At 32.5% G+C, this 17,714-nt stretch overlaps 3 protein-coding genes across 4 annotated transcripts; 2 read left to right on the top strand and 1 right to left on the bottom strand.

Annotated features, from left to right (window-relative positions):
- The first annotated feature begins 783 nt into the window (after positions 1-783).
- Positions 784-2,964, top strand: LOC146942129 (putative cyclin-A3-1). The gene is made up of 8 exons (XM_085756093.1): positions 784-1,136; positions 1,236-1,468; positions 1,558-1,633; positions 1,750-1,826; positions 1,924-1,957; positions 2,055-2,204; positions 2,307-2,441; positions 2,533-2,964. The coding sequence occupies exons 1-8, from the start codon at positions 849-851 to the stop codon at positions 2,596-2,598; spliced, it is 1,059 nt and encodes a 352-aa protein (XP_085612219.1). The 5' UTR covers positions 784-848; the 3' UTR covers positions 2,599-2,964.
- An 8,826-nt stretch (positions 2,965-11,790) lies between these two features.
- Positions 11,791-12,255, bottom strand: LOC146942128 (uncharacterized). The gene has a single exon (XM_085750008.1). The coding sequence runs from the start codon at positions 12,253-12,255 to the stop codon at positions 11,791-11,793; it is 465 nt and encodes a 154-aa protein (XP_085606134.1).
- A 1,421-nt stretch (positions 12,256-13,676) lies between these two features.
- LOC146942127 (putative cyclin-A3-1) lies at positions 13,677-16,439 on the top strand. Of its 2 annotated transcripts, none has more exons than XM_085756091.1 (8): positions 13,677-14,105; positions 14,210-14,442; positions 14,940-15,015; positions 15,128-15,204; positions 15,307-15,340; positions 15,430-15,579; positions 15,665-15,799; positions 15,888-16,439. In XM_085756091.1, the coding sequence occupies exons 1-8, from the start codon at positions 13,794-13,796 to the stop codon at positions 15,990-15,992; spliced, it is 1,122 nt and encodes a 373-aa protein (XP_085612217.1). In that variant the 5' UTR covers positions 13,677-13,793; the 3' UTR covers positions 15,993-16,439. The 2 variants fall into 2 exon arrangements, with proteins under 2 accessions (XP_085612217.1, XP_085612218.1); XM_085756092.1 differs by having other exon boundaries at positions 13,680-14,105; positions 14,216-14,442.
- The last annotated feature ends 1,275 nt before the right edge of the window (positions 16,440-17,714 follow it).

The following is a 17,714-nucleotide window of genomic DNA, read 5'->3' as shown; positions in this document are numbered from 1 at the left end:
TTTTTAGTTACTACAGAAGAAATCACACTATTTAGCCCTTGTAAAATCTCTCGTAAACTTTTTTAGTCATCGTAAAATTTTCCCTTAGCTTGTACAAAACAAAAAAAAAATCATTAGCATTTTTAGTGTTATAAAATTTTTCATCAGCATTTTTGTTCTCTAAAAATGTCAAAGAGAATTGTTACAGGGACTCAAATGAGCGATTTTATTTTTGTAGAGATTAAAACAAAATTCTGAATATTTATAAAGGACAGAACCGGTTTAATAATCTTCAAAAGTATGCGAGACATAAAGTAAATTTTGATATATGAGACATTTTTTTATAAAATTTAAAGAAAAAATATTATTATTATTATTTTTACTAAAAAGAAAAATTATTTTTTGTTAATAGACTTAAAGCAAAGGGTTTAGTAGCTTTACCCACATTCCCTTTCCATTTACTTAATTAATTAACATTAACCTTATTTTCAATTAGTCGAATCGGAAAGATAATTTTTACTTTTTTATTTGAAGTTGGGTTTGGACAACAGAGCGAAATTGAAGGCGGCAATGTAACAAAAAATGAATGAAGATAGGCGCGGCAACACGAAAATTTCATTAAAATTAAAAAGTACCCAAATTTTGAAACCAAAATTACACCCAAATCTAAATTTTTTCTAGAAAATCTCAATAGCGCCAACATTTTCATTTTCTGAAAAATTTGTCTGAAACCGCTCTTTCCTGTCAAAATTTCCGACCAAATCTCATTCCTATATAATCACCATGTCACTGTCTCATTTCTTCATCTCTTCCCTCATCTCTATCTCTCTCCTTTCAGGTTTCATCTCTTCCCTTCAACCTGAGCTGAGATGGAGACTCGTGCTTCAAGGAAGAGGGCTAATGCTGAACCAATTGTTCTTAACAACAAAAAACAAAGGGTTGTTTTGGGTGATCTTCCCAATTTACCAAATCTCAACGTTTCTCCTAAACCCCAAGCTTTGAAGAATCTTAAGCCAAAGAAATCTGATGCTTTTCGTTTGTTTTCTGGATTCAATTTCGATAAGCCAGATTTCAGCAAAAACAATGCAAAATCTGATTATGAAGTGATTTTTGAGCCTTATGCAGCTGATATTTCCAACCATCTTCGCTCAATGGAGGTAAATTTTTATTCTTTTTCTTCAATTTGATTTGTTAATTTTTTTTTTACAATTCATGGGTTTTTAGTTTTTTGAATTTTTGGTTTGATTGTTTCTCAGGTTCAGAAAAAGAGAAGACCAATGATTGGTTACATTGAGAAAGTTCAAAGAGGTGTTACTGCAAATATGAGAGGGATACTGGTGGATTGGTTGGTTGAGGTTGCTGAAGAATACAAGCTTCTTCCTCAAACCCTTCATCTTGCTGTTTCATACATCGACAGATTCCTGTCTAATGAGTCTGTCAACAGATCTAAGCTTCAATTGCTTGGTGTTTCATCCATGCTCATTGCATCGTAAGATCTAAAAAATTGTGTTATGTTTCTGTAATTTTAGTGTTAGTTTGATTTTGTATTTACAATAATTTTACTTTTTAAATTTGTAGAAAGTATGAAGAAATCTCCCCACCTAAGGCTGTTGATTTCTGCCAGATTACTGATAACACCTATGAGCTGAAACAGGTAAATTTCATATTCATGTCTAAGATCTTGTATCCGATTTTTTTCTTGTTTGAATTAGTAGATTTCATTTAATCCCAGGGGTCTTTTGTTTATAATGTTAATTGATGTTCGTGTAGGTCATTAAGATGGAAGCTGACATTCTTAAGTCATTGAATTTTGAAATGGGCAACCCTCATGTTAACACTTTTCTAAAGTAAGGACTTTTAATATTCTTAATTTCAATATCTAAAGCCTTGTTGAAATGAAGTTAATTGGACTAATTATCTCTATGTGCAATAATTGTGTTTCAGGGAGTTTATTGGGTCTGCTACTGAAGATCTAAAGGTAAATTGAACAGTTCATTAACACATGTTTATTGAACAGTTCATTAATATATCAGATTATGTTTACTGTTTTGTTGTTTTGAATTTTCAATTTTCAGACCTCAAAATTACAAATGGAATTTCTGTGTAACTATCTTGCCGAGCTAAGCTTGATAGACTATGAATGTATAAGATTCTTGCCTTCTATGGTGGCTGCATCTGTTGTATTTCTTGCTAGATTCATAATCTGTCCTGGAGTACATCCTTGGGTAAATATTTGATGTTATGTACTTTAATAATCCATTTGTTTCTTTAAAAAATTGAAGTCATATCTGTATTTCAATGCACTTAATGTTGAGAATCTATTGCAGACTTCATCATTGAGTGAATGCTTGTTTTATAAATCTGCTGAGTTGGAGGAATGTGTTCTGATTTTACATGATTTGTATTTGGTAAGAAGGGCTGCATCATTGAAAGCTGTTAGGGAGAAATACAAGCAACACAAGGTGATTCTTTTAGCCTTTCTTTGTTATAGTTAATATATAGCTGGTTCTTATTATTGCAAGTTGATTGACTTGAAGTGTTTGTTTGAAACAGTTCAAGAATGTGGCAAACCTTCCTTCATCACCAGAAATACCGAATCATTACTTTGAAGAAGATTGACAATCTGAATCTAGAGTACTTTTTGAAGTGGACTGTAATGAAGGAAATGTTGTCTTAGGGGTTAAGTGGTGTTTGGCAATCAACTTAGTTAGCCTTAGGCAAAATATGTTTGGTGGCTTAGATACTTGAACCTGGATCTCTGTGCATATGGTTACTTAATTACTCATTTTGTTTGGCTATCTCTTTTGATACTAGTCTGGTAGTATTACAAATTGTGATGGCTTGTTGTGTTTTTCCAACTTTATACACAACCTATTTTCCTAGGATAAGTTTTTAGAGAAATACATAAAATGAAGATACATATATTTGCAACATACAATGTATTTTTTAAGTGATGAATAAAGAATAATAGACTTTTTCTCTAGAGTTGAAACACTTGTATTCATCTACATTTTATTTTTCATATGAATTGATATTATTGAAAGAAAAAAAAAAAAACAATTCTATGGTGCATAAGTGAGACATATCTTGCCTTAAGCACAATCTAATTTTCATGGTTATATTAATAAATCTCACTATTAAATTAAATCATGATACTTTTTTATTCAAATGGTAGAAAATACACTTGTAGACAATGCAAGACCATTTTACTCTTAAACAAAACCATTGAATTTTTTTATTTTTATTTTTATTTTTATTTTGTCAATCTTCAATTCCTTATCAAGTTACTCTCAATTCAATTGTCAACGCAACTCGACGAATTTTGTACTGCCAATAACCATTGATTGCATTTTATGTTTAAATTGTTTTAACATTCCTAATTTTTGTTGTTGCTTGTTAACATTAAAATTGAAAAAATGAACATAGAGAGATTCATGATGACATGTGATTACAGAGGGGTCTTGAATGATCTTTGATCATGAACTGATTGTAAAGACATGGAACCCCAAATTTCTGTTTCCGGTCGATGGATTTTTCTAACTTTCATCTAATGTATTATGAAAGACATTGTTCCTTCCAGTCATGTTACCAAATCTCTAGTCTTACTGTAAATGCATAAAAAAATTGTTGATTGGAAAATAATAAACATGCTGGTCTAATTCCCTGTTTGCTTTGTTAAGTTCACTTTTCATAGCAGTGAATAAATGACTATTTTTAACAAATTTTATTATTCTGTAATTGTTTTAAACCATTAAAAACTTTGGAAAACATGGCCTTTTTTTTTTTTTTTGGTTACAAACATGGCCTTTTATTTGTCATTCTTTTTATTTTATTTTGAATGATGTTGATATTTTTTTTGTAGAAGCTAAACTAACACCTTCAAATTGACATCAGAGAGAATCGAACCTGAGACTTTGAGGAGGATGAATGATGTTGATATTAATATTAAATTTAGTTTGATTCATTTGTGATCAATGTAGTTACGTATTTAAAGGATGTGATTTTTGTTTTTTTTAATCTTTTTTGCCTGACGTAAGTTTTGAGCAAAAAATATTTGAGATTTAAAATATTTTTCCTCCTACATATAATGATTTAAACGAGACTGTAAATTCAAATAAGTCACACCCATGAAGTCAAGAATAACAGTGTTAGAACTCAGATTATCATAGATGATAGACGGTGCCGGTGGTTGGTGGGGTCTAACAATAAACACTAACATTCAAATGAGTCAGACACTTTAAAAAAAAATAGTCAAACACTTTTTTTATTGTGCTGTTAATTTGTGTAAATTATGAAAATTATTCTATTTATAAAATTTTCCTTTAAAAAATTCTATTTATAAAAATTTAATTTTGATCATAATATCCAAAAATGAGTCAGACACTTTAAAAAAAAGAAAAATAGTCAAACGCTTTTTTTATTGTGTTGTTAATTTGTGTAAATTATGAAAAATATTCTATTTATAAAATTTTCCTTTAAAAAAAAATCTATATATAAAATTTTAATTTTGGTCATAATATCCCAATCTGATTTGGGCCTAAGTCCAGACCGAAACAATTATAATCTTGATTAGTTTTTTTTTTAGAGGAATAAACTTATAACATTTCATTACTCAATATGTGTTGTTTTTGGATTTCCAAACTGTTAAATTTGAATTTCCAAATTCTATCATCTACCGAAGTTGTTACTAGGTTGAGTCACGACCAGGTCGCTCTCTTTAAGACGTTTCGTGGCACTACCCAAAGTTGTGCAAGGTAGACTATCAACCACGCCGCCTCCAGGATAAAACAAGCCCAGCTACAACTGTTCGATTAACTACTGCACTGTAGAAAAATCGTTCGAGAATTACACCCTCTAAATATGGCTCAATCGTTTGATCGAAGCCACTCGATACGGTACATAACCGCTCTATTCGAAACCGTTCAAATTAATATGGTATTATTACCATTCTATTATGGTGCTGAGACCACTCAAATATGGTGTTACCACCATTCTAACTTCTCCAAAACATGAATATGGCACTACGACCACTCAAATATGGTGATACCACCATTTCTCCTTAAAATTATTAAAATAATATATATACTGTTAAGATCATTCTTTAATATGATGTTAATAGTACTCTATATTCCGAAGAATCATATATTATCGAAGGGAATATGAACTTAAGACCAAGGGACTATGGTCTTAAGAACACTCTTAATACCGAAGGGACAGAAAGGAGTAGAAGCAGAAGAAACTTGTTAAAAACAAGTCGGAGGGAGAAGAGAGGAAAAAACACAGGAAGCATCGACTGTGAATTTTCGGTGCAAAGAATCAAATGGGGCGAGCTCTCCTTTTATAGGGAGAGTTTGTAACAAAAAACGAGTGACTTGGGGATTAAGTCTGCTTAATCCTTAAGCAAACGCGTTTTGTTTCTTAATTGGATATATCCGGAAGTTTCTGGATACGCGTTTTGGATCGGGTCGGATCGTAACAAATTTTTTGTTACGCGTAGCGCTTACGGATAATGATTAAATTAATTAATTAATTAATTTAACATTTTCAAGTGACAAAAAATATATATATCATTTTTTATTCTTTAACCCATGATATATATATTTTGTAAGCGTTCACCCGTTCACAAAATTGGGTACCCCAAGGGCACACCCTTGGAGGTCACTTTTCCCGTATATAAACACTTACTAGTTGGGGTGACCCTTCAATGTGGGACATTTTTAAGTCACACCCACACACTAGTTTTTTCATAGTGTTTTTCTTTCCAATTTTCTTCACTAGAATTAACTAGTGTTCCAACAATCCCCCACTTGACTTCAAAATGGTTTCGAGAAATAACGTAAAACGTTTCCATAAGATTTGCTAATATACAAAGGTGTCGCCAACAACTTGAACCTTAGCATAGTGGAAGATATTCTGATTTAACAAGAGTTGCTTACAGCATTGAACTCTATCTCAGACATAGAATCCACACACAAACCTTTTCATAGGTGTATTCTAAAAGCCCGTGCGTTTTATGGCCCTGCACGTGTATCCCGGTTTTAACGAATGCTCTAGGAATTCTGCCTCGAAATTCCATAGGACTGGCCTAAGTTCCACATTCGTATAGGTGAGTCTATCAAGGGTACTCCTGTAGCTGTGTACCCCACTCAACATAGAGTATAGATCTCACTAAGAGTTACTATTACCTCATCCTTCTTTCGCTGCAGGATCATGCTTTCTATATTCTTTCTCTCATAGCATGTTCTACCACTTCATGACTTGTTTTTACCCATTGAACCTATTTCTTGGGATCTCCAGTCATGTAGGTCGGGTTACCATCAATTGTGGGTTACCATCCTACTGGATGTTTCTTGGACTTTCTCTCTATTAAGTCCTTTCGTCAAAGGATCAGCTAAGTTTTTATTCGTACGTACAAAATCAACTCTAACCGCTCCATTTAGAGATACACTCTCTAATCGTGCTATGTTTTCGCCTTATCTGTCGTCTCTTACCATTGTAATAACGATTCTTAATCTTTGCAATAGCCGCGGTACTATCACAATGAATTAACACAGCCGGTAACGGTTTCTCCCATGAAGGGATTTCAGCTAGCAAGGATCTTAGCCAACTTGCTTCTTCACTAGTTTTCTCTAGTGTTCTCATCTCAGATTCATTCCATAGTGGATTGAGTCAATATCATTTGTTTTAACAAACAACTCCTCTAGTGATGCTCAATGTGCAAACACTAGTCGCTAAATATTCATCTGAAAGATGTTCTATTTTATATCTTGTACCATTTAAGTACAATATGTTACTCCTAGTGAAGTAATCTTAGAGTCATAGTCTTCTTAAGGCACCTCATGACTCTTTCTATAGCATGGCAATGCTTCTCATCCGTCTACTAGTAAACTTGCACAAGAGTTTCACGACATCGACAATGTCGGATCTATTACATTCAGTGGCATACCTAAGTGCTGCCAATGATGCTCGTATATTCTGTTTTTCTAATTCCATCTCAAGTGTTCTTACACTTGGATCATAATATGTGATTGCAAGTTTACGGTGAAATAATTACATTTCTTTAAGATCTTCTCAACTTTGTGAGATTTATCAAAAAAGTTATCTTTTCTGATCTAGTAATCTTGAAACCAAGAATTACTTCAATTTTTGTTTAGGTCTTTCTTATCAATGTTGTTGATAAACAATGATTTTGTTGAGATAAAATCCAAAAATCCCTTTTAAATTGTTTTAATGATAACAAAACATTTAAATTATATTAAATGAATTCTGAGATTATTTGTTATTTAACATGTGTTCTTGAGTGATTTAAAAGATAGGTTGCAAAACAAGCAAATATTTTCAAGAACATTCTCAGAACAAAGCTCATCACAACTCTCTTACTATGCCACGCCAAAGTCAGCCCAAGCAAAGACAAATAAGAAGATTTTGGTATTTAAGAAGAATTTATGTGTCAAGGATCTTTGTGGAAAGAAGGAACAAAAAGAACAAAAAGTTCTATGCTACAAAAGGAGCATATTTATTATAATATACCTTCAAGGGAATGAAGAGAAAATAAATAAATATAGATCCTATGATAAAACAAAATGGAACCCATGAGAATTAGACAACACATCAAGAATGAAGTTCCAAGCCAATAAGAAAGAGACAACACATCAAGCTAAAGTATGGGTTAATGTCAAATCTCCTTGTACTTGTTTCTTTACCTCCAAGGCGTGAGAAGTGGTTACAGCAAAACAAAAGAAAGCTTGTGGGCAAACTAACAAACATATTTCTGCAGAGTACTATTCACTTTGTTGCAAGCTGTCCAAGCAAAATTGTGAGAACGTTCTCAGAATGAACCAGAACTTCAGCAAAACATTTTTCACAAGAGTTTCTCACTTAAGTGAGTTGGCAAACTTTTCTCTTCCTCTTTTACCCTCAGGAGCGTGTTTTTATTACTGCAGCAAGGGACTCTCTCCATCTATAAATACAAGGGCTTACAAAGAGGAAATTTATTGAGTCATTTAAGCAAATACAACATACTTGATTTTCAAAGCATCAAGAACACTTCAAAGACTCTTTCATTGTGAGCAATAGCAAAATCCAGCAGCAACTCTTTTTCTCTGAGTTCTTTACAAAGGCAAAAACATTTGTATATCAAAAGCAAAGATATTTAGGAAAATCGCTAAAAGTGTCTAGTGATTTTTGTTTGTAAAAATCTAGTGAGTGAAACTAGTGAAAATCCCAAAGGGGTGAAAAGAAAGAAATTGTATAGATCAAGGAAGTGATCTAAAAGAAAAGAAGGAGTTGAGGTTAAGTTATAACTCAATTACCTAGTGGATAATCTCACAAGTATTGTGGGGACTGGACTAACCCACATTGGGTGAAACAGGATAACTTCTCGTGTGTGATTTTCTCTTTCTCTAACTTTTTTACTTTAAACAATATCACACACCTCACAATATTATTATTATTTACTAACGCACTAACCTAATCAAAGTATACACTTGAGTTTTTTTTTTATTTGGTAATTTTTATTAGATCACAATTCAAACCCCCCCTTTCTTGTGATATTATTTTACTTCAGATTTCACATAATTCATAACATGAATCTTTAAATCAAATATGAGCAAGTCGTGCAAATATTATTTGTCACTTTCATTCACTTTATACTCATTCGATAACATTAGAATGTCAAATTTTTCATGTCATTCCTCAGGAGTTTATTTTAGATCATTCAAATAATTATCTAACTTACAGACCTTGTTTTCTTGTCCATGAATTGCAAAAATTTTCAGGTTGTTTCATATAGACTTGTTCTTCTAGTTCACCATAAAAAGGCAACTTTCACATCCATTTGGAGTACTATCGAGTTATAAACGGCGGCTAAAGGGACTAGTACTCTTATGGATATGATTTCGTGACTGGTGAATGAATGTCGAAGAAGTCTATATTTTTCTCTTTGTTTAAAACCTTTGACTACAAGGAAAGCCTTGTATTCATCAACCGTACCATCAGGTTTTAGTTCTTTTTTTTTCAAAATCCAAATACAACCGATTGGTTTTGCAACTATGAGACAAGTCAACCAAGTGTCATGTTTTGTTAGACTCTAGAAAATTCATTTCATCGTTTATTGCTTTTGCCATAATTCAGCATCCAATGAGGATATAACTTCTTTAAGGCTTAATGAATCTTCCTCCAATGTATAAACCAAGTTCATACTCTTTAGCAATTTTAGCTTTCTTACCTCCTTGAGGTTCTATAACATCTTGTATGACGTTTTCATAACTATTTCTAATTACATGAATGTGATTAGATATAGTGCCCCCACTAGTTCTTAATTTTTAAAGGGAAATTTATTTTTCCCCCACTAATGTCGTGCTCCCATTAGAGCCCCCACTAGTGCCCCCACTATTCTTTAGTTAAAGGGGTAAATATTTACATAGAATTCAACATCTTTTAATTTCTATGATCACTTTAACATTTAGGTCATAAAACCTATATGTTTCGTTATTTATCGCATACCCGATGAATACATATTCATAGGCTCTACTAGTGAGTTCAACTCTCTTAGAGTCCAGGATCTAAATATAGTCCAGACAATCCCAAGTTCAAAAAATAAGACAAGTTGGATTGTCTTTTCTTCAAAAATTTCTTAATTAGAATTTTTGTTCTTAGACTTGGGTATTCTATAAATTTCAATTTTCGTTATAAAAAATTGAACATTTAAGCATATCAATTTTATTTTCCCAAAGTTCACAGTCATCAATAAATATGATAAAAATATCATTTTATCATTTCTAATTTATGTGTCATCAAATTAACACATATCATTATGTTTAGAGATTCATATCCTCTAAATTCTAATTTATATGAACTTTTGATTCATATATCTTGACTGCAATAAATAAAACTGTTTAATTATATAACTTTGGAATTAAGTCCAAGTTACTCAAGTTTTAAAATTTAAACACTTGTTCATGATCAATTTTGATATGTCAAATATTAAAATCACACAACTAATAACATAGAAGGAGAATTTAATTTTTTAACATACCATCAAAGTGCAATCTTTTTCACAAGAGTGCATGGTACACAAGTCTCTCTTTAAGTCTGAGTCAACTCAGTCTTATTCGATAGAAATCTGAAATTCAGATTCTTTCTTAAACATAAATAGAATTTCACAATTCCATTTATTTTCCTTATTGCATATTTACAAGTTTGGATTATGTAAAGCGATCGATGCATATGTTTATCAATTCTTGTTAAAGATTTGAAAACCAGTACGTGATATCAATGTTTAACAAAACACTTTTAGAATTCACCATAACAAAATAACAACCTTGCATTATTTTATTTTCCGCTCCAAACAATTTTTTATGTTTTCTAACAAACTAAACTTGTTTGGTTCTGTAACAAATAATTTGTTTTGTAACAAATTATTGTTTTCATCAAATAAATTTTTAGTAACTAATAATTTGTTTTGTAACAAATTATTATTTTCATCAAATAAATTTTTAGTGTTGTTGATTGAAACAACAATCACTTCATAGTTTCATTCGAAAGATGTAAATCTATAGCTTGATTTATCCTTAATGTATTTAGGGACAACTTAACCTCAATAAGTAACTTCTCCGGTAGACATAGCATATCGAAACGTCTTAAAATTGTTGTTTTTGGATTTCCAAACTGTTAAATTTGAATTTCCAAATTCTATCATCTACCGAAGTTGTTACTAGGTTGAGTCACGACCAGGTCGCTCTCTTTAAGACGTTTCGTGGCACTACCCAAAGTTGTGCAAGGTAGACTATCAACCACGCCGCCTCCAGGATAAAACAAGCCCAGCTACAACTGTTCGATTAACTACTGCACTGTAGAAAAATCGTTCGAGAATTACACCCTCTAAATATGGCTCAATCGTTTGATCGAAGCCACTCGATACGGTACATAACCGCTCTATTCGAAACCGTTCAAATTAATATGGTATTATTACCATTCTATTATGGTGCTGAGACCACTCAAATATGGTGTTACCACCATTCTAACTTCTCCAAAACATGAATATGGCACTACGACCACTCAAATATGGTGATACCACCATTTCTCCTTAAAATTATTAAAATAATATATATACTGTTAAGATCATTCTTTAATATGATGTTAATAGTACTCTATATTCCGAAGAATCATATATTATCGAAGGGAATATGAACTTAAGACCAAGGGACTATGGTCTTAAGAACACTCTTAATACCGAAGGGACAGAAAGGAGTAGAAGCAGAAAAAACTTGTTAAAAACAAGTCGGAGGGAGAAGAGAGGAAAAAACACAGGAAGCATCGACTGTGAATTTTCGGTGCAAAGAATCAAACGGGGCGAGCTCTCCTTTTATAGGGAGAGTTTGTAACAAAAAACGAGTGACTTGGGGATTAAGTCTGCTTAATCCTTAAGCAAACGCGTTTTGTTTCTTAATTGGATATATCCGGAAGTTTCTGGATACGCGTTTTGGATCGGGTCGGATCGTAACAAATTTTTTGTTACGCGTAGCGCTTACGGATAATGATTAAATTAATTAATTAATTAATTTAACATTTTCAAGTGACAAAAAATATATATATCATTTTTTATTCTTTAACCCATGATATATATATTTTGTAAGCGTTCACCCGTTCACAAAATTGGGTACCCCAAGGGCACACCCTTGGAGGTCACTTTTCCCGTATATAAACACTTACTAGTTGGGGTGACCCTTCAATGTGGGACATTTTTAAGTCACACCCACACACTAGTTTTTTCATAGTGTTTTTCTTTCCAATTTTCTTCACTAGAATTAACTAGTGTTCCAACAATATGTGTTCAATACAATCTGGTATGTTAACCATTAACTGGAAACTAGCTGATAATGTGGCCGCCTTAGCTAACTCATGGACAACCTCATTTACTTGTCTCCGCACAAACCCCACAATGAAGTTTTCATAAAAGGACCTAAACAAAGATTTACAATTTTGAATAATGTTTCCAAACTCTGTTACGTCATGCCTAGAGGATAAAAAACTATCAACTACTTTCTTTGCATCTAACTCAAAGTCAACAAGACCTAAGTTAAGCTCATGAACCCATTTTAAAGCCGATAATAATCCAAGAGCTTCTCCAACATGAACTTCACAAAGTGGGCTATACCATTCAGTTTTAGCTAAGACAAAAGAGCTTGTTTCATCTCGAATACACATACCTACTCCCACCTTGTTTAAATGCTCAGAGAAATAAGCATTAATGTTGCATTTGTAGCGACCTTCCATCGGTTTTTTCCATCTAACCAACTCAAATGGTTTGTGTACATTGGAGAGTAATTCATGTTCCTCTTGAAGGAGAGGAGTATAATTTTTTTTGTAATATGTTTTGTGGAAAAGTGAAAGAGAGCGTATATTTTGATGTAAGAGGTGAGTGTGGTGTAATTTAAGTATGATTTAAGGAACAAATTTCCTTAAAATTACCTGTTTTTTAAAGCTTATTACGTCGTCCTTTAAGATCAGGACTAATATGGCCACCACAAAAGCGACTTTTCTAGATAAAAATGTCCCTTTCATGTTCTTGTAGGCACCGTTGTAGACTCTTTTGTATGAGGTACTTTTGTGGGTAAGTAGTGAGTCGTTAAGAGTTTTTTTATTTTGGAAAAACATATGGCTTGAAGATCCAAATTTTGTGGACACTATGCTTAACATCCCTTCCGATTATCATTTTGCCTCTTTGAAGAAAAAAAACAATAGTATTTCTGCGTAAAAATCAATTTTTTAATTCATTGAATAACCAATGTATATGATATATATAGACGAGATACATTGGTTATTCAATGAAACTAAAAAGTTAATTTTTTACTTATAAATGTGACTAGAGGGAATATATATTTTGGAGTTTAGCTTGCAGGGGTCAAAGAAATGAATCCTAACTTTCTAGGAGTCAAGAGTTTGACTTGTATATTATTTGTTGGAATGGACCTTGTGTGAAACAATTTGTTAGGCTATGGATACATTTGGTCGGAGAATGCTCTGGGTTGGATAGTTTAACCGGATTAAACTAACATATAAGAAATTGGAGGTCTGAGTTTAAATTGAGCAAGAAAAAAAAATTAATTTAATTTTTTTTGACAGAAAAATTAATTTAATAATTAATTACTAATATCTGTCATTCAAAAATAAAATTAAAGAATACCTATTTTGCTCCGATCATTTTTTTTTTTTTTTGCTCCGATCATTTTATGAGTGAGATACTTTGAGTGTTCATTTTTTTTTTCGTTGAATGATTTTACAATTAATCTCTAGAAAATCTAGATAGAAAAAAAAGTTAAATATATTTCTAATCAGTATATAATCTACATATTCTGCTTTTGTCCTAAAACCCATTTTCTACTCTATAAAATATAAAATTACATGTATTTATTTTCCTAAAAAAAAAATTACATGTATTTAGTCTCTAAAGAAGGACTAAAAACATTTGCTATGGTTGTAAAAAAATGCCTAAAAAAAGTACTTTAAAAACAAATTACACCAAATAATTTAAAATCCAGGCTAATCGCGGGCGGGTAGAACGAACGCAAGCCTTTTAAATTTTCGGGGTTTAATTATTTTCAATTATTTAATTGAAGGGGGTAAAAGTAGCGCGCCATGTGAGTCATTTTGGTTTTGCTCTTGTTTTCCAAAACACAAATTTTCCCCCCTATTCTTTCTTTTATTTTATATAAAACAGAAAACTCACTCTTCAATCCTCACCCATTCCCAAACCCTAATTTTCATCACTTTCTCCTATTCTTTCAGAGCAACACTTCACTACACTCTGAAAGATGGAGACTCGTGCCTCAAAGAAGAGAGCCAACAACACCAATCAACAACCACCACAAGTCATGGTTCCCAAAAGACAGAGGATTGTTTTAGGTGAATTTTCCGATCTCAATCTTCCTGTTTTTGATTATCAACCCACTCAGAAACTCCAATGTAGGAAAAACCCTAACCTCAAGAATTCAGCCACATCCCTTCCTTCCATTGATTCCAATTTGAATAAGCCGGTTCATACCAAAATCAATGCCAAACGTGATAATCAACAGATTATTCAGCCTTATGTATCTGATATCTCCGATTATCTTCGCACAATGGAGGTAATCCCTCTTCTTGATTAATTGTTATTCTTTTTGCTCAAATCAATTTGTTATTTTATTTACAATTTTTAGGTGTTTAAATTTCTGACTTGAATGTTTATCAGATGCAGAAAAAGAGAAGACCAATGGTTGGTTATCTTGAGAATGTTCAAAGAGGCATTACATCAAACATGAGAGGGACATTGGTTGATTGGTTAGTTGAGGTTGCTGATGAATACAAGCTTCTTCCAGAGACGCTTCATCTGTCAGTTTCATACATTGACAGATTCCTATCTATTGAACCTGTCAGCAGATCTAAGCTTCAGCTGCTTGGTGTTTCTTCAATGCTCATTGCATCGTAAGATTTCAACAACTGTTTTTATATTCTTACAAATGTTGTTATGTTATTTTTACAAAGATCTAGGCCTTGTTTGGGTAAATAGCTTATTTGCAGCTTATAGCACAAGCACTTATCATGATAAGCACTCATGTATAAGCTATTTTAATAGCAACATATATAAAGTGAAATTAAATTATTTTTGTATAAGCTATCTTGGAGGACTTATGAAAATAAGCCCAAAATAACATGTGAACAATGTCATAAGTGGTTTGCATAAGTTCTTTCAAACAATTTCACTAAATTTATGTCAGCATATAAGCTCAAACAAGCCAATACAAACATGCCCTTAGAGATTAATGAATTTGATAGGGATAAGACAGATGATAGAACATTAATGGGGTTGTTTGATCCATGTAGCAGACCCCACTTAGTGTGATGAGGCTTGATGGTTTTTGTTTGTTGTTGCTATGTCATTTTGCTTAAGCATTTACATTTCACCACTTTTAAATATGCAGAAAGTATGAAGAAATCACCTCACCGAAGGCAGTGGATTTCTGCCAAATTACTGATAACACGTATGACCTGGAAGAGGTAAACATCCTATTCATGTCATTGCTCTTGAATCAAAATTTGTACAGTTCATTTCATTTTTTACTGTGTTGCTTTGTTTCTCATGTATGTTGTTGTCTTCCTGCTACCGTAGGTATTAAAAATGGAAGCTGACATACTTAAGTCCCTAAACTTTGAAATGGGCAACCCTAATGTCATAACATTTCTTAAGTAAGGACATTTTTTACTGTAAAATTGAATATATAAATCCTTGCAGAAATGAAGTAATTGGACTGACCATGTTTATGTGCAACTGTTATGTTTCCCTTTCAGGAGGTTTATTGGGATTGCTTGTGAGAATCGAAAGGTTAGTTGAAATATTGTTTTAATACTATTAGTTGATGATGTCAAAAGCCTGTGTTGTGTTTACTAATTGTTTGTTTGTTTTAATTGCAGAATTCCAATTTGCAGTTTGAATATCTGTGCAGCTATCTTGCTGACTTAAGCTTGTTGGACTATGAGTGTATAAGATTCTTGCCATCTGTTGTCGCTGCATCGGTTATATTTCTTGCCAGATTTATTATCCGGCCTGGAGTACATCCTTGGGTAAATATTTGTTGTTATGGACATTGTTTTATTTGATTATCTAGAGTAATATTTCAAAGTACTTAATGTTTAGAATCCATTGCAGACTCCGTCCCTGTGTGAATGCTTGGGTTACACGTCGGCTGATTTAGAAGAATGTGTTATCATTTTACATGATTTGTATATGTCAAGAAGGGCAGGATCCTTCAAAGCTGTTCGTGACAAATACAAGCAGAACAAGGTGATTGTTTTGACTTTTGACAGTTCTTTTGTTATAATTATTTCTTATTATTGGAAGTTCATTGACTTGAAATCGTTTTCTGGAACAGTTAAAATGTGTGGCAAACCTGCCTTCATCGCCAGAGATACCGAATCATTACTTTGAAGAAGAGTCATGTAGTACAATTAACTTTGTGGATGAAGTTCATTGCTGACCAATATAAAGGACTTTTTGTGGTGGGATAGGTGGTGATACTTTCAAATTTTGGGGGTTATTTGGCTTTTGACAATCAATTACTGATGGCCACATGCTGCTGGACTGGATTTTGGTATATATAATAATCCCATTACTGGTGCTGACTGCTTGTTAACTTTTGATGATTATCTGCTTGTACTGCTAATGGCTATTTCACTGTATTCAAGTTGTCACTTGTTAATACAGCCTATGCTCTGGGGTCCTGTCCATGATAAACAAATTCATATTTTTTGGTCAATTGCTGAATCGGTTATACTGCAATAGTTAGTGGGAATTATAGTGTTCAATTGTTTATGATTTCTATGGTCGAAATATAATTGCATCAAGTGTAAACAATGTAAGAGATATATTATAGCACATGGTTATAATTTTTGCATGAAAAATGCAAGATTTCTCCTTTAGAGTTGAACTACTCATCTCTGTGCATATTTGGTGATACAATGGGTTTGCCATAATCATGTTGAGTCTGTAATTTTGCAAAACCTACCATGATAACAAACACACTTATCTTAATTCAATGCCTTAACCCTTTCCGATGTCACCTCTCCAGGTCTCTCTTAAGTATTCTTTTTTTTACAAATTCAAACTATGGAACATAATTAATTACCACTCCATCATATTCCATCAATCCAAACATAATCTAAAGGAACAACAGGAAGGTGCAACGACACCCCTAGAAACTCAAATTTTCTTTAAAACTATGCTAAGAACACGCTTTTCTAATCGATTGGATTTTTTTGTCAATAATCGGTTGAAGTTTAAATGGACCCTATCAAGTTATGGGGAACACTATTTAGTGAGACCAATTTAAATTTCAATAAATCAATAGTAATTTTACTCAAAAAAATAAAATAAATTAGTAGTAATTTGTTAAAAAAGTGTGTCGCTAGAACTTTTTTTTATAAATATATTTACAAGTAAACTCCTTCATTACTCTATATAACGTGAATCTCAAATTTGTCATTATATAATCCAATCAAATTTTACAGATTGGTTCACATATTTTTCCAAATTTTTAAATTGTCCCTTGATAATTACTAAAAATTGTAAATTAGCCACTATACAACGTAACTCTAATGGATTTCAATTATAACATTTTATTGTAGTTAGTACTTAATATCTTGTGCAAGCTCCACCATTAGCATAAACAACGTTATTAATGAGCTAAAATCACATAATGATCAATAGTATCCTAAGACTAGTCTCGATGAAGTCCAAAAATTTCAACAAGCTTTCATATTGGCTGATGAGGAGAACAATACGAAGTACCGTGCTGTGAATTGGAATGTGGTAACTATGCCAAGATATTTGGGAGGCCTTGGAGTTAAACGGTTGGAAGTGATGAACATAGTGTGTCTTCTGAAACTTGGTTGGGGCATTACACCAAGGCCAGAATTTCTTAGTATTTTGCATCCCTCTCTATCTCAAAGCATCTTATGTGTCATGGTAGATTATTTACCAATGAAAGAAAGTATACTATGAAAATTGGAGATCCTTTCTGTAGGCACAATGGAAATGAAATTGAATCAGTTGTCTATGTCACGAGAGACTTCCCCCTTGCTACTGCAGCATGTATGGAACTGGTTCACCAATATGATAAACAATGGTTTTTTTAATAGCAATTTGGCTCAATGGATGGAGCAAAATATGCAGGCACAACAGCACCTAAGAATACTGAATT

Source organism: Medicago sativa, chromosome 3 (assembly GCF_051527215.1).
Source record: "Medicago sativa cultivar Bolivia chromosome 3, Bolivia_mono, whole genome shotgun sequence".
Classification (NCBI taxonomy): domain Eukaryota; kingdom Viridiplantae; phylum Streptophyta; class Magnoliopsida; order Fabales; family Fabaceae; genus Medicago; species Medicago sativa.
This window is presented reverse-complemented; position numbering and strand designations above follow the sequence as displayed.